Source organism: Lepisosteus oculatus, chromosome 11, assembly GCF_040954835.1.
Source record: "Lepisosteus oculatus isolate fLepOcu1 chromosome 11, fLepOcu1.hap2, whole genome shotgun sequence".
In the NCBI taxonomy this organism is placed as follows: domain Eukaryota; kingdom Metazoa; phylum Chordata; class Actinopteri; order Semionotiformes; family Lepisosteidae; genus Lepisosteus; species Lepisosteus oculatus.
The window spans coordinates 13,360,062-13,385,121 of record NC_090706.1 but is presented as its reverse complement, the minus strand read 5'-3'; the positions used below and the strand labels follow the sequence as shown (position 1 = coordinate 13,385,121).

The 25,060-nt window shown below is 54.1% G+C and overlaps 2 protein-coding genes across 6 annotated transcripts; both read left to right on the top strand.

Moving 5' to 3' along the window:
* The first annotated feature begins 1,729 nt into the window (after positions 1-1,729).
* khsrp (KH-type splicing regulatory protein) lies at positions 1,730-14,156 on the top strand. Of its 3 annotated transcripts, XM_069195635.1 has the most exons (19): positions 1,730-1,992; positions 4,230-4,335; positions 4,989-5,048; positions 5,213-5,249; positions 5,570-5,622; positions 5,708-5,779; positions 5,888-5,945; positions 6,041-6,209; positions 6,321-6,419; positions 7,372-7,479; positions 8,221-8,323; positions 9,073-9,173; positions 9,833-9,974; positions 10,629-10,789; positions 10,867-10,976; positions 11,063-11,151; positions 12,109-12,315; positions 12,394-12,545; positions 12,868-14,156. In XM_069195635.1, the coding sequence occupies exons 1-19, from the start codon at positions 1,864-1,866 to the stop codon at positions 12,874-12,876; spliced, it is 1,965 nt and encodes a 654-aa protein (XP_069051736.1). In that variant the 5' UTR covers positions 1,730-1,863; the 3' UTR covers positions 12,877-14,156. The 3 variants fall into 3 exon arrangements, with proteins under 3 accessions (XP_069051736.1, XP_069051738.1, XP_069051737.1); XM_069195637.1 differs by lacking the exon at positions 6,321-6,419 and having other exon boundaries at positions 1,782-1,992; XM_069195636.1 differs by lacking the exons at positions 5,213-5,249; positions 5,570-5,622 and having other exon boundaries at positions 1,782-1,992.
* A 2,019-nt stretch (positions 14,157-16,175) lies between these two features.
* Positions 16,176-23,713, top strand: dcaf15 (DDB1 and CUL4 associated factor 15). 3 transcript variants are annotated; one of them, XM_069195630.1, is made up of 13 exons: positions 16,176-16,311; positions 17,524-17,621; positions 18,312-18,447; positions 18,609-18,715; positions 18,898-19,028; positions 19,205-19,366; positions 19,629-20,189; positions 20,514-20,605; positions 20,723-20,851; positions 21,112-21,194; positions 21,321-21,425; positions 21,503-21,618; positions 22,999-23,713. In XM_069195630.1, the coding sequence occupies exons 1-13, from the start codon at positions 16,216-16,218 to the stop codon at positions 23,052-23,054; spliced, it is 1,872 nt and encodes a 623-aa protein (XP_069051731.1). In that variant the 5' UTR covers positions 16,176-16,215; the 3' UTR covers positions 23,055-23,713. The 3 variants fall into 3 exon arrangements, with proteins under 3 accessions (XP_069051731.1, XP_069051730.1, XP_069051729.1); XM_069195629.1 differs by having other exon boundaries at positions 18,889-19,028; positions 19,632-20,189; XM_069195628.1 differs by having other exon boundaries at positions 18,889-19,028.
* Positions 23,714-25,060: the final 1,347 nt, after the last annotated feature.

Here is a 25,060-nt window from a genome sequence, read left to right as displayed (position 1 = left end):
ATGCTGTCTTCGATCTGTGTGTGTAGCGTCATGCCTGCAGCGTGTGTGTGTCAGCATGTTGAGGCCCATCAGCCCCTGTGCCACCTGCGCCTCAGCAACCAGCAGGGCCAGAAGAGTTAAACGTGTCCAACAAAGGAGGTTTGTAAATGGTAATGATGCAGCCCCCTGCCCTCTCTTACACTGTTGTCCTGACCCTTCAAGAACAAGATGTGACTGGACCGTGACAGACTGGAGCCTCCCTAAGGTAATAATAATTGCTTACACTTATATAGCGCTTTTCTGGACACTCCACTCAAAGCGCTTTACAGATAATGGGTTCTCCCCTCCACCACCACCAATGTGCAGCCCCACCTGGATGATGCGACGGCAGCCATAGTGCGCCAGAACGCTCACCACACACCAGCTATCAGTGGGGAGGAGAGCAGAGTAATGAAGCCAATTCATAGAGGGGGATTATTAGGAGGCCATGATTGGTAAGGGCGATTGGGAAATGTGGCCAGGATGCTGAGGTTACACCCCTACTCTTTTCGAGAAACGCCCTGGGATTTTTAATGACCACAGAGTCAGGACCTCGGTTTTACGTCTCATCTGAAGGACGGCGCCTGTTTACAGTATAGTGTTCCCGTCACTATACTGGGGCATTAGGACCTACATGGACCACAGGATGAGCGCCCCCTGCTGGCCCCACTAACACCTCTTCCAGCAGCAACCTTAGTTTTTTCCCAGGAGGTCTCCCATCCAGGTACTGACCAGGCTCACACCTGCTGAGCTTCAGTGGGTTGCCAGTTGTGAGTTGCAGGGTGATATGGCTGCTGGCCACAGCAGGTACTGTAATACAGTAGCGAATTGACCCCTAATTGCTTAATTGCTCCGAGTGCTGCAGATCTCTTTGAAGGTTAAGGAAGAGCTAGAGCAAAAACGTGCCGCGGCCCGGGCCCCTGGTGTCAAGAGGTTACAAATCAGCTGATTTTCTGGGTTACCTCACACAAGCAGCTACGGACTGCCACCGAGGAGGAGCCTCCATGTTGGCTCAAGTTCACACCATCTGCACTTGAGCCAAAATGGCGTCGGAGGACTATACTGTACTTATTTTCTTACATAAACCTCCAGAAGTTTTTGTTTGTCTTGCTTTCAACCACATGTCGCGAATTTAAAGACAGGTGTATTACAGATGGATAGATTTATAATTTGTGCGATAAAACGCAATCAGGATAAGGAACAAGTTATAAGTTTATTCCATGCTGAAAAGAAGAGAGAAAACACAACGTTTCGGCTATGAAGCCTTCTTTAGGTGTGAGTGTAACATCCAGATAAGACGTCCCCAAGGCACACGTGACACACGCTGCAGTTCAATAGTGCAAGGTTACCATTGTTTACTGAAGCCCCTCCCCTCTTTCTCCATATTAGCTCTGGATTTGTCAGACAACCTGTCAGTTCGTGCTCCACGCCATGCCGGTTTTAACAGATCATTGGTTGTTGGTGCTGTCCTTCAAACTTCATTGCTGTGTTGTGATTGGCCCACCCTCCAGCAGCGCCAACATTAACCCCCGTAGGCCGCTCTGTCAACCAAATCCGGCCAGCCTGTTCTGATTGGCTAGTTTAGCTGTCAGACACTCGGAATACACACACCTGGAGAGCGGGCGAGTTATACGAACGTCAAATCCAATTGCGTAGCAGGCAGGTGGTGGGTGGGACATCCGGTAGGCCCAGGCAACCCCCCCCCCCCCCCCTCCTCCTCCTCACCGCGGCTCCCTTGCTCCTCCCCGGCTCTTGCCTTACAGGGTTCCCGCTCCTGCGCACCTCGACCCGGCCCGAACGCTGCCTTAGCCCGCTCGCCTCCCCCCTCTCTCAGCGCGGACAAGCATGTCGGAGTACAACGCGGTGCCGCCGCCCGGGGCCGCAGCTCCTCTCGTCGGCGGACAGCAGGCCCTCGGAGCCGGCGGGGCCATCAAGAAAGACGCCTTCGCGGACGCGGTGCAGCGGGCCCGGCAGGTAAGCCGGGGGAGGCCGGGGCAGCGACGGGGAGGGGAGGGAGTTGCGGACGGCGCGTAGAGGGGGCTTGGGATCAATGGAGCCGGCGTGCTGGCTGTCTCCGTTTCGTGGGACCCTGATAAAAGGAGACTGCCAGCACTCAGACAGGCAGGCGGGGAGCGCCGCTCTCCCCAGCTCGCTGGGCTGCGGCCTGGGCAGAGGAGGCCGGGCTGAGCGACACTTACGCCGGCGGCGGCGGCGGCCGGGGTAGAGTCGGGACGAGAGAAACGCGCAGACCCTCATCGCTGTCCTGCATAAACAATCGAGTAACCGCCTTCCCCGCGTCTGAACCCGCCGTCCTGAGCGGGTCTGGACCGGACCTGCGGGCGCACGTCTGCACTTTTTGGCAGAGACACCCACCTCCTCCCGTCTCCGCGCCACATCACCCCACACCACCCTCGGGTCTCCTTCTTCAGGGCTGGTTCACGACATCTCGACAGTCTAGTGCATCATGTCCGGAACGGGGTTATGAGTCCCCGGACACGTTTTCTAAACGAACCGTCGCGGTTCGGAAGCCGTGGTTGTGATCATGGGACCGAGGTGAGACTCCAGCATGCCTTCAGCAAAACATCTCGCCTTCGGGGCGACACGTATCATTCTTGAATGTGTGTCAGGTAATATTCACGCTGGTGAAGAACCTGTAGAGATAACAATGTTTATACCGGCTGTAGCAAACTGTTTCATTCAGATCAGTGTTACGGTTTAAGTCACCGCTTTATAGCTATAAGATATCGCTGCTCTGCTCTGGAATCAGTCCAGAGAAGAGGAGTCAAGTATGTGCTGAAACTGAAGGAACTGAGTCTCTTTAGTCTGAAGGAAGTGTCCTACACTGACAGGCTGAAGGAACTGAGTCTCTTTAGTCTAAGGGAGTATCCAGCTCCATCAGAAACGAGTCTCTTTAGAGGGGATGTCCTCACTGACAGGTTGAACGAACTGAGTCTCTTTAGACTGAAGGGAAACTACGATGGGACCTGACACAAGTATTCAAAATCCTCAAAGACTTCGACACAGTCAACCCAGTGGACTGTTCTACTGCACTGGGACTGTAGCCCCTATTGTAACAGGACTGTTCTACTGCACTGGGACTGTAGCTCCTATTGTAACGGGACTGTTCTACTGCACTGGGACTGTAGCTCCTATTGTAACAGGACTGTTCTACTGCACTGGGACTGTAGCCCCTATTGTAACGGGACTGTTCTACTGCACTGGGACTGTTGTAACGGGACTGTTCTACTGCACTGGGACTGTAGCTCCTATTGTAACAGGACTGTTCTACTGCACTGGGACTGTAGCCCCTATTGTAACAGGACTGTTCTACTGCACTGGGACTGTAGCTCCTATTGTAACGGGACTGTTCTACTGCACTGGGACTGTAGCCCCTATTGTAACGGGACTGTTCTACTGCACTGGGACTGTTGTAACGGGACTGTTCTACTGCACTGGGACTGTAGCTCCTATTGTAACAGGACTGTTCTACTGCACTGGGACTGTAGCTCCTATTGTAACAGGACTGTTCTACTGCACTGGGACTGTAGCTCCTATTGTAACAGGACTGTTCTACTGCACTGGGACTGTTGTAACGGGACTGTTCTACTGCACTGGGACTGTAGCCCCTATTGTAACAGGACTGTTCTACTGCACTGGGACTGTAGCCCCTATTGTAACAGGACTGTTCTACTGCACTGGGACTGTAGCCCCTATTGTAACAGGACTGTTCTACTGCACTGGAACTGTAACCCCTATTGTAACAGGACTGTTCTACTGCACTGGGATTATAGCCCCTACTGTAACAGGACTGTTCTACTGCACTGGGACTGTAGCTCCTACTGTAACAGGACTGTTCTACTGCACCGGGACTGTAGCCCCTATTGTAACAGGACTGTTCTACTGCACTGGGACTGTAGCTCCTACTGTAACAGGACTGTTCTACTGCACCGGGACTGTAGCCCCTATTGTAACAGGACTGTTCTACTGCACCGGGACTGTAGCTTTTACTGTAACAGGACTGTTCTACTGCACTGGGACTGTAGCTCCTATTGTAACAGGACTGTTCTACTGGACTGGGACTGTAGCTCCTACTGTAACAGGACTGTTCTACTGCACTGTTGATGGTTGTATGTGAAGTGAATTGTTGACAGGGCTGCAGTGTTTTTGAGTGTGTGGTGCTGGACAGTGTTGATCTTCTTTGTCGTTCACAGATTGCAGCAAAGATTGGAGGTGATGCTGGAACAGCACCCCTGAACAACACCAGCAGTACCGAGAGCTACACCTTCACTGCGCAGAAACGCCAGCTGGAGGATGCAGGTGTGCCTTCTGATCCCCGATTGTAACTCCAGCCTGTTTACTATTAACATTCATTTCTTTGCTGTGCCAGTAATCTCGTAGTTTGCCGCCTCAATACTCTTGGTGTGCCTTCACTGTACTCGCGCTGTGTCAGTAATCTCGCGCTGTGCCATCACTGTACTCGCGCGCTGTGCCATCACTGTACTCGCGCGCTGTGCCATCACTGTACTCGCGCGCTGTGCCATCACTGTACTCGCGCGCTGTGCCATCACTGTACTCGCGCGCTGTGCCATCACTGTACTCGCGCGCTGTGCCATCACTGTACTCGCGCGCTGTGCCATCACTGTACTCGCGCGCTGTGCCATCACTGTACTCGCGCGCTGTGCCATCACTGTACTCGCGCGCTGTGCCATCACTGTACTCGCGCGCTGTGCCATCACTGTACTCGCGCGCTGTGCCATCACTGTACTCGCGCTGTGCCAGTAATCTCGGCGCTGTGCCAGTAATCTCGCGCTGTGCCATCACTGTACTCGCGCTGTGCCAGTAATCTCACGCTGTGCCATCACTGTACTCTCGCGCTGTGCTCTCATTCCCCTGTGTTGTACTTTGCTCTGTGCCTCTTGTCACAGAGTTTGCGGCCTGCGTTGTGACGCTGTGTGTGTGTTGTCTTGCAGAACAGCCGGACAGTAAGAAGATGGCGTCTCAGAGTGAGCGGGACTCCTCCTCTGCTCTGTGTGAGTGCCTCCGCTCGTCCTGTGGCTGTCAGGGGAGTCGCTCCTGTTCTGCGCGTGTCCGTTTCTGTCCGTGTCTGTCCTCTTCAGGCGTGATCTCTCCTCCCCTCGTCTTTCCCTCCTCCCTCTGCCTCAGCACTGACCTGCTCCCGGTTTCTCTCTTGTAGCCATTGGAGCTCAGTTGGCGGCCCTTCACCAGCAGAGGTAAAGACCCCTGACAGCGTGGGGGGCTGGAGGGTGGGTGTGAGAGGGTGTGGTTTCACAAGCAGATCCTGAACATAGTGGTTCCGTTTCTCTCATCTGATCTGCTCCCCTGCCTTTCTCCCTCACTCCTGCTGTCTCCGGTCCCCTGCTTCTTTCCCTCCTCTTCCTCATTCCTGCTCTATTCTCTCTCTCTCTCCTCACTCTGCACCTGGCCTCTCCCTCAATCCCACTCTCCGATCACTGCCTCTCCCTCTTCTTCCTCACTCCTGCTCTCTCTCTCCGCTTGCCTCTCCCTCTGCTTCTCTCTCCTCCTCTCTCAGGCCAGCGAGTACCACAGAGGAGTACCGCGTTCCTGATGGCATGGTTGGACTCAGTGAGTATCAGCCCTGTTTGTTTAATTGCTAATGGAGGGACGGGAGTTCATTTGGGCTTCTTAATTGCTCTTCTCTCTTTCTTAGTAATTGGTCGAGGAGGAGAGCAGATTAATAAGATCCAGCAGGACTCGGGGTGCAAAGTTCAGATTGCTCCAGGTGAGTGTCCTATGGCCTATCACGCCTGTCCTGCTGGGCAGTACTGTGTCCGGCCGGCGGGCTGCCCGGGGCGGGTCCAGTGTATAAGCCGATGTTTTTTGCTTTCAGACAGTGGTGGTCTGCCGGACCGGAGTGTCTCTCTCACGGGGACCCCGGAGTCCATACAGTGAGTACATGACCCCCCTGTGACTGCGCCCTCGAGCCCGGGGTCTGGGGTCTGGGGACTGCGCTCAGGGTCCTTCCCTCCCTCCCTCCCCTCAGGAAGGCGAAGATGCTGCTGGACGAGATAGTGTCCCGGGGCCGCGGCACGCCGCCCACCTTCCACGAGTCCACCAACGGCCAGAGCGGGTCGGTGCAGGAGATCATGATCCCCGCCGGCAAGGCAGGGCTGGTGATCGGCAAGGGGGGCGAGACCATCAAGCAGCTGCAGGTACAGCTGGGTGTGAAGGAGTGGGCGCAGGGTGCTGGATTGTGCGTGTCTGGGGGGGTGTGGCTCAGCCGTGCTGCTGCGTGGAAGTGTCACTGTCGTGTTGCTGTGTAGGAGCGTGCAGGAGTGAAGATGATCCTCATCCAGGATGGCTCTCAGTCAGCCAACATGGACAAACCCCTGCGCATCATCGGAGAGCCTTACAAAGTACAGGTACTGCCTGTCTCTCCAGTATTAATGTACTGGAGTGTCCAGTCAGTCAGTGTGTCTGTATGAACCCCTCTCTCTCAGTGCAGTGTTAATGTGTTTTGGTGTTTATCATTACAAATAGCATTATGAAATTGTAGAATAAGTAAGAAATGACTTAGCGGATGTGATATAACCCCCAACCTGTAAGAATTTTGTCATGCAGTTGGTGTAGTTAGAGGCGTGTGAGTTATTTGTTTCCTGGCACAGCTTTGGTGAAAAGAGCAATAATTCACTCACACTTGGCTAAACAAATGTTTATTAGCAGTGACATAACATCAACATACAACACACGTTTCCCTATGTACAGTACAGGTTTACAGACAAGGGGTCCTAGAGGTGTAACATCCTAACCACCCCGAATAAGGCCAGCTGCCTTCTGGACTGAATAGAATGCAGTCTGTGGTTGAATCTCTCTCTCTCTCTCTGCAAACCCCAGATGTTACAAAACCCATCTCCTTATACTTAGATATACCCACTAACCAGGTGAGGCTATTTGTAACCAAAGGATTCTCCACTCAAGAAATCGGAGCTGCCTAAAAACACATTGAATCGCAAGCTCTCTTAGCAAGGTTCAATTACTTAGCTCAAACCTGGTCTTTATGGATGATCTGGGCAAGGAGCTCTCACCCGGCACACATTTTATGTTGTCTCCTCTCTTTATCGTTCTGTTCTGATCTCTTACATGGTGTCTTTCTGGACTGTTGATTGACGCACTTAATCATTTACCCGGAAATTAGCCAAGGTAAACTTCACGATTGCTTTGTTTACTGAATCTGGACCCCCTACATCTCGGCGAACATCAAACATCCCCTTCGCCTTGAAGCTGGAAATTTTGACACTGTTCTTTGGGACACTTCATAGTCGCCTACAGCTGTAACAACATGAACCGTCTCTCTTTGTCTCTCTCGTGGTGCAGCAAGCTCGGGAGCTGGTGCAGGAGATCCTGCGAGAGAGGGATCATCCCGGCTTTGTGGAGAGAAATGAGTACGGCTCCCGTATGGGCGGAGGGGGAGGCGGCATTGATGTGAGTGTCCTCCCGCGTCTCCCCCTGACCCTGCCAGTACCCCTCCCGCGTCTCCCCTGACCCTGCCAGTACCCCTCCCGCGTCTCCCCCTGACCCTGCCAGTACCCCTCCCGCGTCTCCCCTGACCCTGCCAGTACCCCTCCCGCGTCTCCCCCTGCCAGTACCCCTCCCGCGTCGCCCCCTGACCCTGCCAGTACCCCTCCCGCGTCGCCCCCTGACCCTGCCAGTACCCCTCCCGCGTCTCCCCCTGCCAGTACCCCTCCCGCGTCGCCCCCTGACCCTGCCAGTACCCCTCCCGCGTCGCCCCCTGACCCTGCCAGTACCCCTCCCGCGTCTCCCCCTGACCCTGCCAGTACCCCTCCCGCGTCTCCCCCTGACCCTGCCAGTACCCCTCCCGCGTCTCCCCCTGACCCTGCCAGTACCCCTCCCGCGTCTCCCCCTGACCCTGCCAGTACCCCTCCCGCGTCTCCCCCTGCCAGTACCCCTCCCGCGTCTCCCCCTGACCCTGCCAGTACCCCTCCCGCGTCTCCCCCTGCCAGTACCCCTCCCGCGTCTCCCCCTGACCCTGCCAGTACCCCTCCCGCGTCTCCCCTGACCCTGCCAGTACCCCTCCCGCGTCTCCCCCTGACCCTCCCAGTACCCCTCCCGCCTCTCCCCCTGACCCTGCCAGTACCACCTGTCCTCCTCTGGGCACCAGGGTGTTGCCTGGGTTCTGATGGATCGGTCTGGGCTCGTGTGCAGGTGCCTGTTCCTCGTCACTCTGTGGGCGTGGTCATTGGACGCAATGGAGAGATGATCAAGAAAATCCAGAACGACGCTGGAGTCCGAATCCAGTTCAAGCCAGGTGCTGTGCGCTACACACTGTCTGAATCCAGTTCAAGCCAGGTGCTGTGCGCTACACAATGTCTGAATTCAGTTCAAGCCTGGTGCTGTGCGCTATACACACACAGTCCGAATCCAGTTCAAGCCAGGTACTGTGCGCTACACACTGTCTGAATCCAGTTCAAGCCAGGTGCTGTGCGCTACACACTGTCTGAATCCAGTTCAAGCCAGGTGCTGTGCGCTACACAATGTCTGAATTCAGTTCAAGCCTGGTGCTGTGCGCTATACACACACAGTCCGAATCCAGTTCAAGCCAGGTGCTGTGCGCTACACACTGTCTGAATCCAGTTCAAGCCAGGTGCTGTGCGCTACACACTGTCCGAATCCAGTTCAAGCCTGGTGCTGTGCGTTATACACACACAGTCCGAATCCAGTTCAAGCCAGGTGCTGTGCGCTACACACACACACTCTGAATCCAGTTCAGTGCTGTGCGCTATACACGTATGCGCATACACAGTCAGTCCAGTTTGCGTTTGTGTTGTTGTGTAGACAACAAAATCCACAGTATTGACCCTGATAGTGTGTGTACTCTCCTGGTAATCGTGATTGTTTTACTGTCACTGTGCAGACGATGGAACTGGCCTTAATACTTGTGTGTGTGTTCCATCAGTAATTGTTATTGTCACTGTGTAGTGCAGAAGATGGCACTGGCCCTAATATTGTGTGTGTGTTCTGTCAGTAATTGTGTTATTGTGTTACTGTGTTGTGCAGATGACGGTACTGGCCCTGACAAGATTGCGCACATCATGGGTCCCCCAGAGCGCTGTGAACACGCGGCTCGCATCATCGCTGACCTGCTGCAGAGCATCCGGGTATGAGGGGCAGAGTGGGGCGCGGGGAGGAGAGAGGGGGGGTACGGGGGGGCAGAGCGGGGCACAGGAAGGGGAGGAGATAGGGGGTACCCATGGGCATTGTGGGGCGCGGGGAGGGGAGGAGAGAGGGGGTACCCAGGGGCAGAGTGGGGCGCGGGGAGGGGAGGAGAGAGGGGGTACCCATGGGCAAAGTGGGGCGCGGGGAGGGGAGGAGAGAGGGGGTACCCAGGGGCAGAGTGGGGCGCGGGGAGGGGAGGAGAGAGGGGGTACCCATGGGCAAAGTGGGGCGTGGGGAGGGGAGGAGAGAGGGGGTACGGGTGGCAGAGCGGGGCGCAGGAATGGGAGGAGAGAGGGGATACCCATGGGCAGAGTGGGGCCCAGGGAGGGGAGGAGAGAGGGGGTACCCATGGGCAAAGTGGGGCGCGGGGAGGGGAGGAGAGAGGGGGTACCCAGGGGCAGAGTGGGGCGCGGGGAGGGGAGGAGAGAGGGGGTACCCAGGGGCAGAGTGGGGCGCGGGGAGGGGAGGGGAGGAGAGAGTGGGGGTATGGGTGGCAGAGCGGGGCGTGGAGAGGGGAGAGGGGGTACGGGGGGGTAACCTGAGCTGGTTATATGGCAGGTGAACTGTTCCCACAGTTCATTTCCTCTCTTCTCTTCTTCAGTCAGGCCCCCCGGGTCCCCCCGGACCGGGGATGCCCCCTGGGGGTCGGGGGCGTGGCCGAGGGCAAGGCAACTGGGGTCCCCCAGGTGGTGAGGTCACCTTCTCCATCCCCAGCCACAAGTGCGGCCTGGTCATCGGCAGAGGTCAGTCTGTCCACATAATGGGCACTCAGCCAGTGGGGCCCAGGGGCTGTCCACTGTCTCTGGCTGTGAGCCTGCGCCTGTATCTGCTTTGATACACAGCATTACTTAATTAGCGAACACTGTTTGTGCTGGCGGTTGTCAGGATTAAAGGGGGAATGCAGTGCCAATTCCTCAAACAGGTTATTAAATCTCAGTAAACTAATTGACAGTATAACAACAGTTTTAAAATTACGAATTGAGCACAAATTCGTGAACTTTGTGAAAACTTTGTATGGTCGCCATGTTGCACAGACTACTGGTCTCAACACAGGCGAGAGTTTGTGAGACTTGTGACATGATGCAGCCCTTCCTGCTCGCTGGTCACTGTAACGACTAATGTAATAGGATGTACGAGTATAAGTGAATAAGTAAGGCTCTGCAGCAGACACTTCATGACACTTTGCCAGCCGTTACCCTGTCACGTTGTGTAGTTCCTGCCTGACCTGAGATGTAGCTGGTTCCCAGCCACTGGCCAAACAATCGGCCCTGCTGGTCAGTCCCCGGACAGCCTGAGTGTAACGAGCCCCACCGGTCAGCCCCTGTCGTCGTCCTCTCTCTCTCTGTCCTCCGTGCACTGCTGTTCCTGTCTGACTGCTGGGCCGTCTGCCTGTCCAGGTGGGGAGAACGTCAAGGCCATCAACCAGCAGACGGGGGCGTTCGTCGAGATCTCCCGCCAGCCCCCTCCCAACGGTGACCCCAACTTCAAGCTGTTCACCATCCGGGGCACCCCCCAGCAGATCGACCACGCCAAGCAGCTGATCGAGGAGAAGATCGAGGTACAGCTGCTCCCCGGTTGTGCCTCCTTCTGAGGACTCGGCTGGACTGGACCTGTCTGATTCTGGTTCTCTTTCAGGGTCCACTGTGTCCGGTGGGTCCAGGGCCTGGTGGGCCTGGCCCCTCAGGTCCAATGGGGCCCTACAACCCAAGCCCTTACAACCAGGGACCTCCGGGAGGCCCACCACAGTGAGTAGTCCTCCCTGCCCAGACACAGGGACACAGGCAACACCCTGACAGCCTCCAGTACTGATGGCAGTTCTTCTCTCTTCCAGTGGGGGTCCCCCTCCACCACACCAGTACCCCCCACAGGGCTGGGGCAACACCTACCAGCAGTGGCAGCCCCCCGGACCCCATGACCCCAGTAAGACGCTTCTCTCTTGATAGCTCTCTTCCACTTCCTCGGTCTCCCTCTACACCCCGAGTCTACCCTGTAACAACGCTGCATCCCTTATTTTTTTGTCAAAAATATAAGGCTTCCATTGTCGCTGCAGTGTCTGTGTGAATTCAGGGGGAGTGTCCCCTGTGAGAGGGACAGCAGTGTCTCCAGTCCAGTCAGGTGTGTGTCAGTGTGTGAATTCAGGGGGAGTGTGAGAGGAGAGGGACAGCAGTGTCTCTAGCAGTGTCTCCAGTCCAGTCAGGTGTGTGTCAGTGTGTGAAATCAGGGGGAGTGTGAGAGGAGAGGGACAGCAGTGTGTCCAGTCCAGTCAGGTGTGTGTCAGTGTGTGAATTCAGGGGGAGTGTGAGAGGAGAGGGACAGCAGTGTCTCCAGTCCAGTCAGGTGTGTGTCAGTGTGTGAATTCAGGAGGACTGTGAGAGGAGAGGGACAGCAGTGTCTCTAGCAGTGTCTCCAGTCCAGTCAGGTGTGTGTCAGTGTGTGAAATCAGGGGGAGTGTGAGAGGAGAGGGACAGCAGTGTCTCCAGTCCAGTCAGGTGTGTGTCAGTGTGTGAATTCAGGGGGAGTGTGAGAGGAGAGGGACAGCAGTGTCTCCAGTCCAGTCAGGTGTGTGTCAGTGTGTGAAATCAGGGGGAGTGTGAGAGGAGAGGGACAGCAGTGTCTCCAGTCCAGTCAGGTGTGTGTCAGTGTGTGAAATCAGGGGGAGTGTGAGAGGAGAGGGACAGCAGTGTCTCCAGTCCAGTCAGGTGTGTGTCAGTGTGTGAATTCAGGGGGAGTGTGAGAGGAGAGGGACAGCAGTGTCTCCAGTCCAGTCAGGTGTGTGTCAGTGTGTGAATTCAGGGGGAGTGTGAGAGGAGAGGGACAGCAGTGTCTTGTCAATCCTGGGTCTTTCCTGAAGTCTCTGCCTGTGTTTCGGTGTTGCAGGCAAGGCAGCAGCTGCTGCAGATCCCAGTGCAGCCTGGGCAGCCTACTATGCCCAGTACTACCAGCAGCCTCCCGCCCCGGTACCTGGACAGCCCCCCGCCGCCCCAACAGGAGCCCCCGTGCCCACAGACCAGCCTCAGGCCAGCCAGGCGCCTGCTGGCCAGCCAGATTACACCAAGGCCTGGGAGGAGTATTACAAGAAGCTGGGTAAGAGCCGGCGCTGGGCGTGTGGGACAGAGCTCCCCGAGTCTAAGGGCGATTGGCCTTACTTTTCTTTTCCTTCAGCCCAGGCAGCTGGCACAGCGCCCCCTGCCTCCGGTGCCCAGACTGACTACAGCGCGGCGTGGGCCGAGTACTACAGGCAGCAGGCCGCCTACTACGGACAGACAGGGGGCCAGCCGGCCGGACAGACAGCCCCCCCACAGCAGGGACAGCAGGTACCTATGGCTTCTCGCCACCACACGGGCCCGGTCGCTGAGCTGGCACAGGGCCGAGCCTCCAGCTGGTCTTAGAGGGTTCAGTCTGCAGTCTCCCCCCGAAACTGCAGCGGAGGTTGAGACGCACCACAGCACGGATTCTCAGGCACGGGCCCTGTAGCTCCCTGCAGTGGGCAGTCCGCGCGCGGCCCGGGATTCCCAAGCGGAGACCAGCGCAGGGCTGGGTTAATCTTCCCTACACCCGCGCCTGGCACAGCTCGACGGACACTCTGCCCCAGGCCGGGATCGGCCGGTCGGCAGTGACCACGTCTCTGTGTTGCAGACGCAGTGAGGTGATGGGATGGGACGGGACAGCCGCCCTGCGGAGAGGAGGATCGGGCCGGAAAGTCAGAGGGGTATTCACCATTCTGCTCATCCACAGCCAGACTGCAACTTGGAGTTTTAATTTCGAGTTTGATTTTTATTTTTTTGTTTTTATTTTTGTCCTGTGAAAGACCGAGAGAAGAGAAGGGTGCCCCCCCCCCCACACACACACCCTTTTCCCCTACCCCTTAGCCCCTTAAATCCTTCTCCCTTCGTTCTGCTTTTTAAAAAAAAATAAAAATTCTTTAAAAGACTTTTTCCCTTTTTTCGTTCTCTACGGGTGAAGGCAGAGAGAGGCTGACTCCTCTAGTTTTCCGGAGTTTTTTCCGCCTCAGTCTGATTTTTATTCCTGCGGATGCGAGCGGACTCCGGGGGGGGGGAGAGACTTGACTGGCACCCCTTGCGCGGCTGAGCGCGCGGTCCGGTTGTCCGTGTCCGCCTGGGCCGGAGGCGGAGCCGTGTTTTTACAGCTGTGTCCCAGTTCAGCTTGGAACATTCCCAGTAAGGAGAGCAGAGGGCGCGTGGAGGAGTCCTCTGTCTCGTGCCCGCGTGCTGGTTTTTTAATTCTCCCTGTACATCTTCCTCAGGGGCCCTGTGGTGTGGTCTGCTGGCAAGGTTGAGGGCGAGTGTGTGTGTGCGCGCGCGCGTCTCTCGACGCGTGGCGACGTGGCCGAGTGTGTGTGCGCGTGTCTCTGGATGTGGGGCGACGTGGCCATGCGTACATGAGTGTCTCTGGATGTTGGGCGATGTGGTATAGTGTATGTGTGTCCATGCGTGTCTCTGCATGTGCGGCGATGTGGCCGTGTGTGTGGATGCGCGTGTCTCTGCATGTGCGGCGATGTGGCCGTGTGTGTGGATGCGCATGTCCCTGGATGTGTGGTGACATGACCGAGTGTGTGTGTGTGTGCGCATGCGTGTGTCTCTGGATGTGTGGCAATGTGGCCGTGTGTGTGTGTGTGCACGTGTCCCTGGATGTGTGGTGATGTGGCCGTGTGTGTGTGTGTGTGTGAGTGTGTGTCTCTGGATGTGTGGCGACATGGCTGGTTGGCGAGCACACGCTGTGCCTGGGTGACGAGGCTGGTGTTCACCTGCGGATGGTTATGACAAATGTCTGCAGTGGGTGGTTTTGGGGAGGTGATGTTTTTTTTTTCCTGTTGAGACGTCATGAGGTTGTATATTGTACACCTGGTTTTTACTTTTTACTGCTCGTTTTTAAAAACTTCACAATAAAAGATATCAGACACCTTCCCTCCTCTCTCTCTCAATTCAATTCAATTCAAGGTGCTTAATTAGCATGACCGATGGGTACAATCAGTGTTGCCAAAGCAAATAAAAATAATAAAATTAACATAGAACAAAACAAAAAATAGAAGTAAAATAAAATCTACAGACATATTACAGACATTTACAACAAAGACATATTATAAAATATTGACACATACTGTAGGCGGCTGGAGCATTATTGGGAGACAGACTCACTGTTCCTCAGGCTGTGACAGGAGATCACATACTGGGCTGCCAGATCAACTGAGTTCCCTCCTCCCTCTCCCAGTAGGATTGGGACCCGTTGTGACTCCGGCAGGTGTGGGAACTCTGGGATTAGATTTCTGAATTTCGGGAAGAATGTTTCTCTAATCCCAGAGTATCTGTCACAGTGCAGTAGGAAGTGCACCTCTGTCTCTATTTCTCCCCGCTGGCAGTGGGAGCTCTCTCTCTGACCTAAATCACTTCCCTCTCCAGACGGCTTTTCTCAGCTGATCGCCTGAGGATGCCTGCTGTGTGCTCAGAGGTGCGGGGGTAGGGAACAGTTTGCCCAGCTCGGATGCCGAAGCAGATTTCCAGGAACAGGTCATGGTGGGCTGGGGGTGTCGGAGCTTCCCCTGACCAGCAGGGGGTGCTCCAGGGCGGCAGGCTCTGCTGCTGCTACATGGCATTTTAACAGAAGAGCAGCGAGTGTTTGTGTGGGCACCTGGTTCTGGGAGAGTGGCGCTGGCCGGGTCAGGGCCCAGGGCATAGTCCATCTGCTGTGGGCTGGACGCGTGAGCTGGACCCTGCCTCTACGCTGTAACTGTAACTACGCCGCTCCTGGTCTGGGGGAGTTTCTGAAAAAGAAAGCATCTCATCCGAACCTCAGCAGCCACGCTCCCACTCCCCCTTGGGCCTGGTGCAAAACTAGTTTGAGGGGTTGAGTCGCAGAGGTTTCAGCATTGTGAAAGATCACCGTTATACTATATCTCAGGATACTGCAGGACTTCCTGAGAAACAAGGTCATGAGGCTCCCTAATAGATACCGGCAGGCCCTGAGGGGCCCCAACTTTATAACAGGAGGCCCTGAGGAGCCTCAGTGGATAACAGGAGCCCCTGAGGGAGCACCTGTGGATAACTGGAGGCCCTGAGGCGCTCCAAAAGATGACAGGAAGGCCCTTCATTACACAAAGAGTTGGATGAGAATCACTGAGCAAATGGGTACCAGCAAGCAAAGGTCAGGCTTTGTTTTTAAGTTTTATTGAATATCAAATAATCCAAACGAAGGAGAAATGGTGAAAAAGTGAACAAAAAAAAACCAGAACAAACATGTGCTCTGGCTTGTAATTGCCTCTGGCAACAAGTTATTTTTTTTACATATGTAAGTTGTGTTTTTTGCCTTATTCTTCAGGCTTTTGATGGAGTTTAAGTACTATTGCATTTCAAACTCGTAAGCATTAAAGGAGGGAATAGCACTGGACCCTTTTGTATTGTATACTGTAGGTGTGATATCTATACAGTATAACTAACATGAATTTTAAAGACCATGTATTTACATGTACATCTCGCAAAGTATAAGAGAATATCAAACCCCTTATATCTAACATTCACAATGAAATGCATAAAGGTGAAGTTTTGCTAGTCTATCAAAACAGTTTTGTATATATGCAGTTTACAGATAAATGTGTAGGTGTTTCTTTTCTAGTTATACAGAAACACATCCTCTTACTGTCTACTGCTGGTGAGTTTGATGTCCCTGCCTTCTCTTCTTTGGGGGTTTGTAGTTTGTTGAGCTCAGTGGGGACTGGGGGGGGTAGGGTTTGGGGTAAATAGGGGGTGGAACAACAGTGATTGACACCAAGCACTGTCCAATCTAAGCGACGTTTGTGTAGGAGGAGCGACTTGGTACGACCAATCTTAACAGAGCTGGGAGACCGGAGCTTTAGCCTTGATTGACGGGTCTTTTGCCCAATAGAGAAGCTTGGCGGGTATGCGGCAAGCCAATGGGAGAGCGACTTTCATGGATAGGCGGGAGCGTGCAGGCAGCTTGGAGTGGCGAAAAATGGCGCCCAGCTCGAAATCGGAGAGGGATGACAACAAACAGAAACCGGCGAAAAAATACAAAGAGCACCTCGTCAAGCTGCTGAACCGCGGCAAGGTAACTCCAGACCGGCCCGCGACATACAAGGCCACGCCTGGCGGCGGCGCGCACCTTCGCGGACTTTGAGGAGACGCGGAAACTGCGGGCTCGTCAGTAACTGCGGAGCCGGAGGCAGCCTGGCCTTTCAGTGCAGATACAGTAATAAGAACCGTGATAACGAGGGCTTGTTTTTCTTAACGGCTTTTACTCACAATCCAACACACAGTTTACCCTGGACGCGGAAAGGAAAAGGCTTCGGTCTTTTTCGGTCTTAATGTGTTCCTGTTGTGGCTAGCTGGACGTGTTTGTCGGTAGATGAGGAACATGACCTTCAGTCACAGTCGAGTGCACAATTAAAGGCATCGACACCGGGGTCGATTTAGAGAACATGTCTAGAGAAAGCGGTTTTTCTGATCCCAGATTCTTTCCGGCAGGATGACTGGGCGGTTGTCTGCAGTACTGGGTTCGGCCTGCATGCGGCGCCAGGTGGTTGGGATCACGAATGAGAGGAGACCCCTCATGTTTGAGCTCTCGGGCCTCCTGGAGTTTCTGATTATTATCACTAGAATTTTTGGCTCAACGTGTAAATTCTCCTGCAGTATCTTTATTTATATAAGGTGTTCCCATAGTCATGGCAATATCTTGGTGTGCAGCAGCCTGATTCACTCCAGGTTTAACATTGTTGTTAGTGCTGCTGGAAGAGGTGTTAGTGGAGCCAGCAGGGGGCGCTCACCCCGTGGTCCATGTGGGTCCTAATGCCCCAGTATAGTGACGGGGACACTATACTGTAAACAGGCGCCGTCCTTCGGATGAGACGTAAAACTGAGGTCCTGACTCTCTGTGGTCATTAAAAATCCCAGGGCATTTCTCGAAAAGAGTAGGGGTGTAACCCCGGCTTCCTGGCGAAATTTCCCATTGGCTCTTACCAATCATGGCCTCCTAATAATCCCCCTCTATGAATTGGCTACATTACTCTGCTCTCCTCCCCACTGAGAGCTGGTGTGTGGTGAGAGTTCTGGTGCACTATGGCTGCCGTCGCATCATCCAGGTGGGGCTGCACATTGGTGGTGGTGGAGGGGAGAACCCATTATCTGTAAAGCCCTTTGAGTGGAGTGTCCAGAAAAGCGCTATATAAGTGTAAGCAATTATTATTATTATTATTATTATTATTATTGTCTGACTCCTTGGTGTTCAGCAGCCTGATCCAGTTTCTCTCTCTCTCTCTGTCAGTTGTCTGGTCAGCTGACTCACCGCCTGTTCCGGAAACTGCCTCCCCGAGTTTGTGTGTCTCTGAAGACCATCGTCAGTGAGGAGTTCCTCAGAGCAGGGTCTGTCTGTGTGTCTCTGTGTCAGTGAGTTGCTCTTCAGAGCAGGGTCTGTCTGTGTGTCTCTGTGTCAGTGAGTTGCTCTTCAGAGCAGGGTCTGTCTGTGTGTCTCTGTGTCAGTGAGTTGCTCTTCAGAGCAGGGTCTGTCTGTGTGTCTCTGTGTCAGTGAGTTGCTCTTCAGAGCAGGGTCTGTCTGTGTGTCTCTGTGTCAGTGAGTTGCTCTTCAGAGCAGGGTCTGTCTGTGTGTCTCTGTGTCAGTGAGTTGCTCTTCAGAGCAGGGTCTGTCTGTGTGTCTCTGTGTCAGTGAGTTGCTCTTCAGAGCAGGGTCTGTCTGTGTGTCTCTGTGTCAGTGAGTTGCTCTTCAGAGCAGGGTCTGTCTGTGTGTCTCTGTGTCAGTGAGGAGCTCCTCAGAGCAGGGCCTGTCTGTGTGTCTCTGTGTCAGTGAGGAGCTCCTCAGAGCAGGGCCTGTCTGTGTGTGTCTGTGTCAGTGAGGAGCTCCTCAGAGCAGGGCCTGTCTGTGTGTCTCTGTGTCAGTGAGGAGCTCCTGTGCCTGATTCTGTTTTTCTCTAAATATATTTTTCTGGGTCTACCTGCATGTGTCTGTTGTTCTGTTTGTTCTCTTTGTCCTTCTTTTCTCCTGTTTTGGTATCACGGGAGCCTACAGTGTTGTGTTGTTTTTACCTGTGTGTGCAGTCACATCTTCCTGGGCTTCACAAAGTGTGGCCGGTATGTCCTGTCCTATACCAGCGACTGTGGGGAGGATGACTTCTCCTTTTACATCTATCACCTCTACTGGTGGGAGTTTAACCTGCACAGCCGCCTGCGCCAGGTGAGACATCCCTGCATTCACCTAGATAGGACATCACTGTGAGAATCCCCCTGCACACACACACACACACCTGGGGCCAGTGAAGTGTCCAGTAACAGTGAACAAAGTCACAAACTGGAAAAGGTGACCTTTCCGACATGTGTTATGTACTCTCCCCTCAGGTGAGGCAGGTGCGCCTGTTTGCGGGGGAGGAGATCTACAGTGACCTGTACCTAACGGTGTGTGAGTGGCCCAGTGACCGTTCCAAAATTGTCATCTTCGGCTTCAAGTAAGCAAAACTGAGTCTTTCGGTTTGGAGAAATTGGGGGGTTGTGGTGTTGTGGCCGGTTTGTGTTCTGTGTGTGTGTCAGGGTGTAGCACTGGGGTCAGTGTGATATCTCAGTTGGTGTGCATCAGGGTGTGGTGTTGGGGTCAGTGTGTGCCATGGCAATTATGTGTCAGTACCCGCAGCTCCAGTTCTGTGCTGATGAATTTGATGATGAGCGATGAGAACAACAGGGACATCTATGTCACCGTAGCAACAATGCCTCCCTCACGGCCCTGCACCCATTGTACTGGCCCACCCGCTGCATCACAGTCAGGTATGTGGCCCCACCTCTCTGCCTCCTCAGTCCACTGTGCTTTGTGTCTCATACTCGGCTTGAGAGACTGTTACTGGCTTGAGCAATAAAAGCGTTGCTTAAGCGATAACAATTGGCAAACAGTTACTGGGTGACTGGAGATCTGGGAATCCTACAGGTGTTTCTTTCTCTCTCAGGCAGCTCACAGTGCCTAGCCCATGGCTATGTGCTGAACTCGCGGTACCAGGTGGTCTACCCCTTCCCCACCTTCCAGCCAGCCTTCCAACTCAAGCAGGACCAGGTGGTGCTGCTCAACACCAGCTACTCCCTGGTGGCCTGTGCCGTGTCAGTCTGCCCTGGTACAGTACTGCCGAAATTGTCTGTTTTGTCTGACGCTGACAGTATGCTGTTTGTGCATCTCTTTGGTGGCCTGTGCCGTGTCTGTCTGCCCTGGTACAGTACAGCAGTTAATCCTTTTGGCGTTGTTACTAAGTTAACTATAATCCGCTTGTAGCCTTGTCTAAGTGTCCTATTACTGCTTTGGTTTTTGAGTTATGATCAGTAGTGAAAGGAAGCTGTGAATTCCTCGTTCTCACTCTCCCCATTTTTCTGTGTCTTCAGCAGGGGATCAGGGGGAGTCCAGTCAGATCCTGTACAGGAGGAGGGGCCTTGGATCGCCACTGCCCTCCCGGCCCGTGGTGCTGCCCTCTCCCTCTCCCTCCTCCCGAGCCCCTGGGACTCCCTGCTCGTCCCCCGATCAGACACAGGACCCCTGCAAGCCCCAGCCCCCATCTCCCTCGCCTGACCAGTCGCAGGCTGCCGCCAGGGCACGGGAATTCGCGGCAGACATCTTCAGACGAGCTCGGGGGAGAAACAGTAGTGGAGAGGAAGCGGGGGGCAAGCGGGGAGACAGCAGAGATGCGCTTGCAGAGGAAGAGACCAGGGCAGGGAGAGAGAGTCCTGTACCTTCCTCCTCCTCAGGGGGTACTCGGGAGCTCTCGGGGTCAGAGGAGCAGGCAAGCCCTGTTGATCGTGACCCTGAGGGTGTGGGTGAGTCACACGGCTCTGTGTCCTCCTCTTCCTCCTCCACCCTCTCTTCCTCGGCCACGGAGCCTGGCTACGTGAACTACACCAGGCTGCAGTATTGTTTACAGCCACCGGGGGCGCCAGAGCAGGACACCGGTGAGTGTGCACAGAGCTGTCTTCCCTGGTGTAAAGGGAGCCTGTTGCAGAAATGTGATGAGTAGCCTCTCTCTGGTCCCCATCCCTCTCTTGGTGTTTGATTGGCATGAGTGTCTGATGTGGTGGAGCTGGTGTGACAGAATCCTCTCTCAGGTCCCCATCCTTCTCTCTGTGTTTTGATTTGTATGACTGACTGATGTAGCAGAGCTGGTGTGACAGAAGCCTCTCTCTGGTCCTCATCCCTTTCTCGGTGTTTGATTGGCATGAGTGTCTGATGTGGTGGAGCTGGTGTTACAGAAGCTTCTTCCCCCGTGTCTCTGTCAGAGTACGAGGATGACAAGGTGCTGCTGCCATTCACAGTGACTGACCTGAGGGGCCGCAGCCTGCGGCTAGTGAAGGGACAGCAGCCCAGCCAGGTAAGGCCTCTGTCCGGCACTCTGTTGCCTGTCCCCCTCTCTCTGACTGGACAACCCCCGTCTCGCTCCCTGAATAACCCTTTCCTTCGTGTCTGTATAACCTCTCTGCCTCCGCAGGCTCAGTGCGTTTGTGTGGAGCAGCTGACGCTGGATTTTGAGTATGTGATTAATGAGGTGATCCGCAATGACGCTGCCTGGGCGCCCCAGTTCTGCTCCTTCAGTGACTACGACATCGTAATTCTGGAGGTGAGACAGACCCAAAATCTGGCACACGGCCCCAACCCACTTCCCTGGGGTGCAGTCTCAACAATTTACATCTAATAACGTTGTCTGATCAACTGTGTCCGTGATCTGTTCCACCAGCGCCGGCAGTGTAGCCCGGACTGCTATGCGGCTGGTTAGGTATTGCTCCATTCTCGATACCAGCCACTAGGTGTCGCACTGACAGAAGTGTGTGCGCACAGGGCTGTGCTTGCACGCTGAGACACCTCTCTCCTCTCTGTCAGGTGTGTCCAGAGATGAACACCGTGGTGATTAACATTGGGCTGCTCCTGCTGGCCTTCCCCACACCCGAGGAGGAGCACTGCAGGTTAGTCTGTCCCCATGTCCCCCTGTTCCCCACCTTCCTGACCGTGTTCCCCTGTCCTCCTACCTGTCTGCAAGCTCAAGGTGCTGGCAGGACAGAAACTGACCTCTGGTCTCCGTCTGTCTGCAGGCCGAATACCTACCACTCCAGCCTGCAGGTGTCCTGGGACCTGAGCACAGGAGTTTGTCGCACGGTGGGGGTGGGAGAGCTCACAGAGGTCAAGGGTCAGACCAGGTAAGGGCACCAAGGTCTGCCTGCTCTTGTCTCTCACTTCCTCCCACCTCCCCTCCCTGACTGGCTCTCTCCCGCAGTGGCAGCGTGTGGAGCTCCTACAGGAAGTCCTGTGTCAACACCGTGATGAAGTGGCTGGTTCCTGAGAGCAGCTCCTGCTACATCAACCGCATGACCAACGAGGCCCTGCACAAAGGTACGCCACTTCCCGCCAGAGACTGGTCAGGCTGATGTAACCTCACGGACAAGCGAGGCCCTGCTAATATCAACGCACAGGCATGCGAGATCAGAGAGAGGTCAAGCTTAAATTTCCGCATGGACATGCGAGGTCAAGGGCAGGTCAAGCTAAGGTCACGTGACACGTGAGGCCAGAGCCAGGTCAGGCTGACTAGGTGTAGTACAGGTGTGGTGGTACTATAGGTCAGATTGAGGTCGAGGAGACGGGGTGTAGTTCAGGTGTAGCTGGTCTCAGTGAGGTCGGGGTGATCAGGTGTAGTTCAGGTGTAGCTGGTCTCAGTGAGGTCGGGGTAATCGGGAGTAGTTCAGGTGTAGCTGGTCTCAGTGAGGTCGGGGTGATCGGGAGTAGTTCAGGTGTAGCTGGTCTCAGTTTGGTCGGGGTGATCGGGTGTAGTTCAGGTGTAGCTGGTCTCAGTGAGGTCGAGGAGACGGGGTGTAGTTCAGGTGTAGCTGGTCTCAGTGAGGTCGGGGTGATCGGGAGTAGTTCAGGTGTAGCTGGTCTCAGTGAGGTCGGGGTGATTGGGTGTAGTACAGGTGTAGCTGGTCTCAGTGAGGTCGGAGTGATCGGGAGTAGTTCAGGTGTAGCTGGTCTCAGTGAGGTCGGGGTGATCGGGTGTAGTTCAGGTGTAGCTGGTCTCAGTGAGGTCGGGGTGATCGGGTGTAGTTCAGGTGTAGCTGGTCTCAGTGAGGTCGGGGTGATCGGGAGTAGTATAGGTGTAGCTGGTCTCAGTGAGGTCGGGGTGATCGGGTGTAGTTCAGGTGTAGCTGGTCTCAGTGAGGTCGGGGTGATCGGGTGTAGTTCAGGTGTAGCTGGTCTCAGTGAGGTCGGGGTGATCGGGTGTAGTTCAGGTGTAGCTGGTCTCAGTGAGGTCGGGGTGATCGGGTGTAGTTCAGGTGTAGCTGGTCTCAGTGAGGTCGGGGTGATCGGGAGTAGTATAGGTGTAGCTGGTCTCAGTGAGGTCGGGGTGATCGGGTGTAGTTCAGGTGTAGCTGGTCTCAGTTAGGTCGGGGTGATCGGGAGTAGTATAGGTGTAGCTGGTCTCAGTGAGGTCGGGGTGATCGGGTGTAGTTCAGGTGTAGCTGGTCTCAGTGAGGTCGGGGTGATCGGGTGTAGTTCAGGTGTAGCTGGTCTCAGTGAGGTCGGGGTGATCGGGAGTAGTATAGGTGTAGCTGGTCTCAGTGAGGTCGGGGTGATCGGGTGTAGTTCAGGTGTAGCTGGTCTCAGTGAGGTCGGGGTGATCGGGAGTAGTATAGGTGTAGCTGGTCTCAGTGAGGTTGGGGTGATCGGGTGTAGTTCAGGTGTCGTAGTTATTTGATGGGCTGTGCTGCTGTGTTTCAGGCTCCTCACTCAAAGTGCTGGCGGACAGCGATCGCTACACCTGGATCGTCTTGTGAGGGACTGGTGGACAGACGGGATGGACAGATACACAGACAACATTGTGCACACTGAGACTCTCGCAGACAACACTATACGCTCACTGTACACACCGAGACTCACACAGACAACACTGTGCACAATGAGAACTTCACACACGGACAACACCTCTGGGAGCCTCTACCTCTGTTCCTGTACTACTGTCATTCCACACCACCTTGTTCCTGCTTGACTGCTGATCAGTGTAGATACCGAGGCCGGCTGTACCGTTACTCAAGTACTGTAGCAGCAGTTCATGTGAGCCGCTCACACAGTGGAGCGTAGAGGGGCCAGTGGTCACCCCCTGGTTGCCCGGCAGTCTGGGCAGATCTCTGCTCCCTGTGGGACTGGGGAAGAGGGACCAGTGCTGTGGGTCTCAGGAGGTTTGCTGGCTGAGCTCAGTATGAACACATTGAAAGACAGGCGCCATCAGCCACAGTTCCTCCGGTCGTGACACTCGGCCCCGTGATTCCAGGTGAATTCTTTTCTGTTGTCCTTCAGCTCGTACTCTCGTCTCCGTGCTGCCATTTTGGTATCTCGTCTTTTATTTGGTGCTGTTGCTGGTTCATTAGTTAAACTGACTGGATGGTGTAATTTTTATTTTTAAATTTGTATTAAAAGTGGATTCCTTTCAGACCGATCTGGGGTGTCGTGCTCTTCTCTTTTCTTAGCTGCTCTGATGAACGTGGGCGTTCTATTTTGGTGTCTGGATTAGTGTGCGGAGTCTTTTCTTTGGGATATTTGGATGTTTTGCTCAGATGTTGTTCTTTTCAGTTGGGTGCTCCAGCCAGTGCGGTGTCTGTCATTGTGGGATAGGAAGGTGGCGGCTGGGATTCTGGAATTATTCTACATAAAGCTGAGTGAGCAGGTGTAGAGGACTGGCGTCCTTTTTCTCTGCACACACGACTCGCACTCGCACGCTCATTCACACTCGCACCTTTCCTGACGAGACCAGGAGCCTGATGAGTGAGAAGACTGACTTCACAGGCAACACAGACAGGCAAGCAGTGCTCCACCTGTTTAATATGAGAAATCCAGGGCAAATACTGTAAGCCACACGTTTTAACAAATAACACGCACAGGCTAGCACTTGATCAGGCTTGCAGTTTTTTTTTTTACTTCTTGGAAGAAAAAGTTACAAAAAAAGGTAGAAAACAGTTTTTCCACTTTGAAGATGAGATGCCGAGTTCTCTCTTGATACAGAAGAGGGCACTGGTGCATTCCCCCGTTTCTCCTCCCTGCTGTGAGTTAAGGGAGCACATGGAGGTCAGTGATGGGTACAGTACAACACAGGGGGGCTCAGACAACCAGTGGACTAACCAGTTCATCCAAACACAAACCTAGAGGAAAAACCTCGTCCTTCTAAAGACGGCAGCGGATTTTTATCTCTAATAGTAAAAATATTGTAATAATCACATCTGAATAAGAACACTGACAGCGAGATCAAATAAGGCCATGATGGTTGGATAAAATAAAAAAAAACATCTCAAGTATTTTTATCACAAAGTAGTACAGTTTCTCACTTTTGTAATTGCTAATAATGATCATTTTTATAATAATTACATTTAAAGTAGGAAAACATATCACAGGTTTATTTATAATATCTTCGCAAATGTTTCTAAGAAGAACTTGCTGCTGTCCTTGAACACGCTGTGATACTGCAGCAAAGTGTCAGAAAGAGGCAGAGCACTGTGGGCTGGACGCCCTGCACAACACTGGACACTGAGAGTTCATGTGACCTCTGCTGCTATGCGTCCAAAAGGCTGTGATGCATCTGAAAGCTCAGGTGACCTTTTATACACGCTGCAGCAGAAGCCACCTGAAATAAAAGTTACCCCACATTTTCATATCTTAAGCAAAAATTCTCAAGCTGTTTTTGTGTTGGAAAATCCTTGGTGGCACTGCTGGTTTCTCACAGGGCTGTTCAGAAAATGAAGAGAATTCTGCTGAGGGTAAAGGCTGACCATGAATCTGGAGATTTCAAGGG

What these genes read in the sequence shown, in the direction of transcription:
- khsrp (XM_069195635.1), top strand. Translation starts at nt 1,864, where the DNA reads ATGTCGGAGTACAACGCGGTGCCGCCGCCCGGGGCCGCAGCTCCTCTC. An exon ending in TGATGGCATGGTTGGACTCA is followed by an intron (nt 5,623 to 5,707) that starts GTGAGTATCAGC and finishes TCTCTTTCTTAG; the next exon opens with TAATTGGTCGAGGAGGAGAG. An exon ending in CGGCCTGGTCATCGGCAGAG is followed by an intron (nt 9,975 to 10,628) that starts GTCAGTCTGTCC and finishes CTGCCTGTCCAG; the next exon opens with GTGGGGAGAACGTCAAGGCC.
- dcaf15 (XM_069195628.1), top strand. Translation starts at nt 16,216, where the DNA reads ATGGCGCCCAGCTCGAAATCGGAGAGGGATGACAACAAACAGAAACCG. An exon ending in ATTGTCATCTTCGGCTTCAA is followed by an intron (nt 18,716 to 18,888) that starts GTAAGCAAAACT and finishes ATTATGTGTCAG; the next exon opens with TACCCGCAGCTCCAGTTCTG. An exon ending in ACCCGCTGCATCACAGTCAG is followed by an intron (nt 19,029 to 19,204) that starts GTATGTGGCCCC and finishes TTTCTCTCTCAG; the next exon opens with GCAGCTCACAGTGCCTAGCC.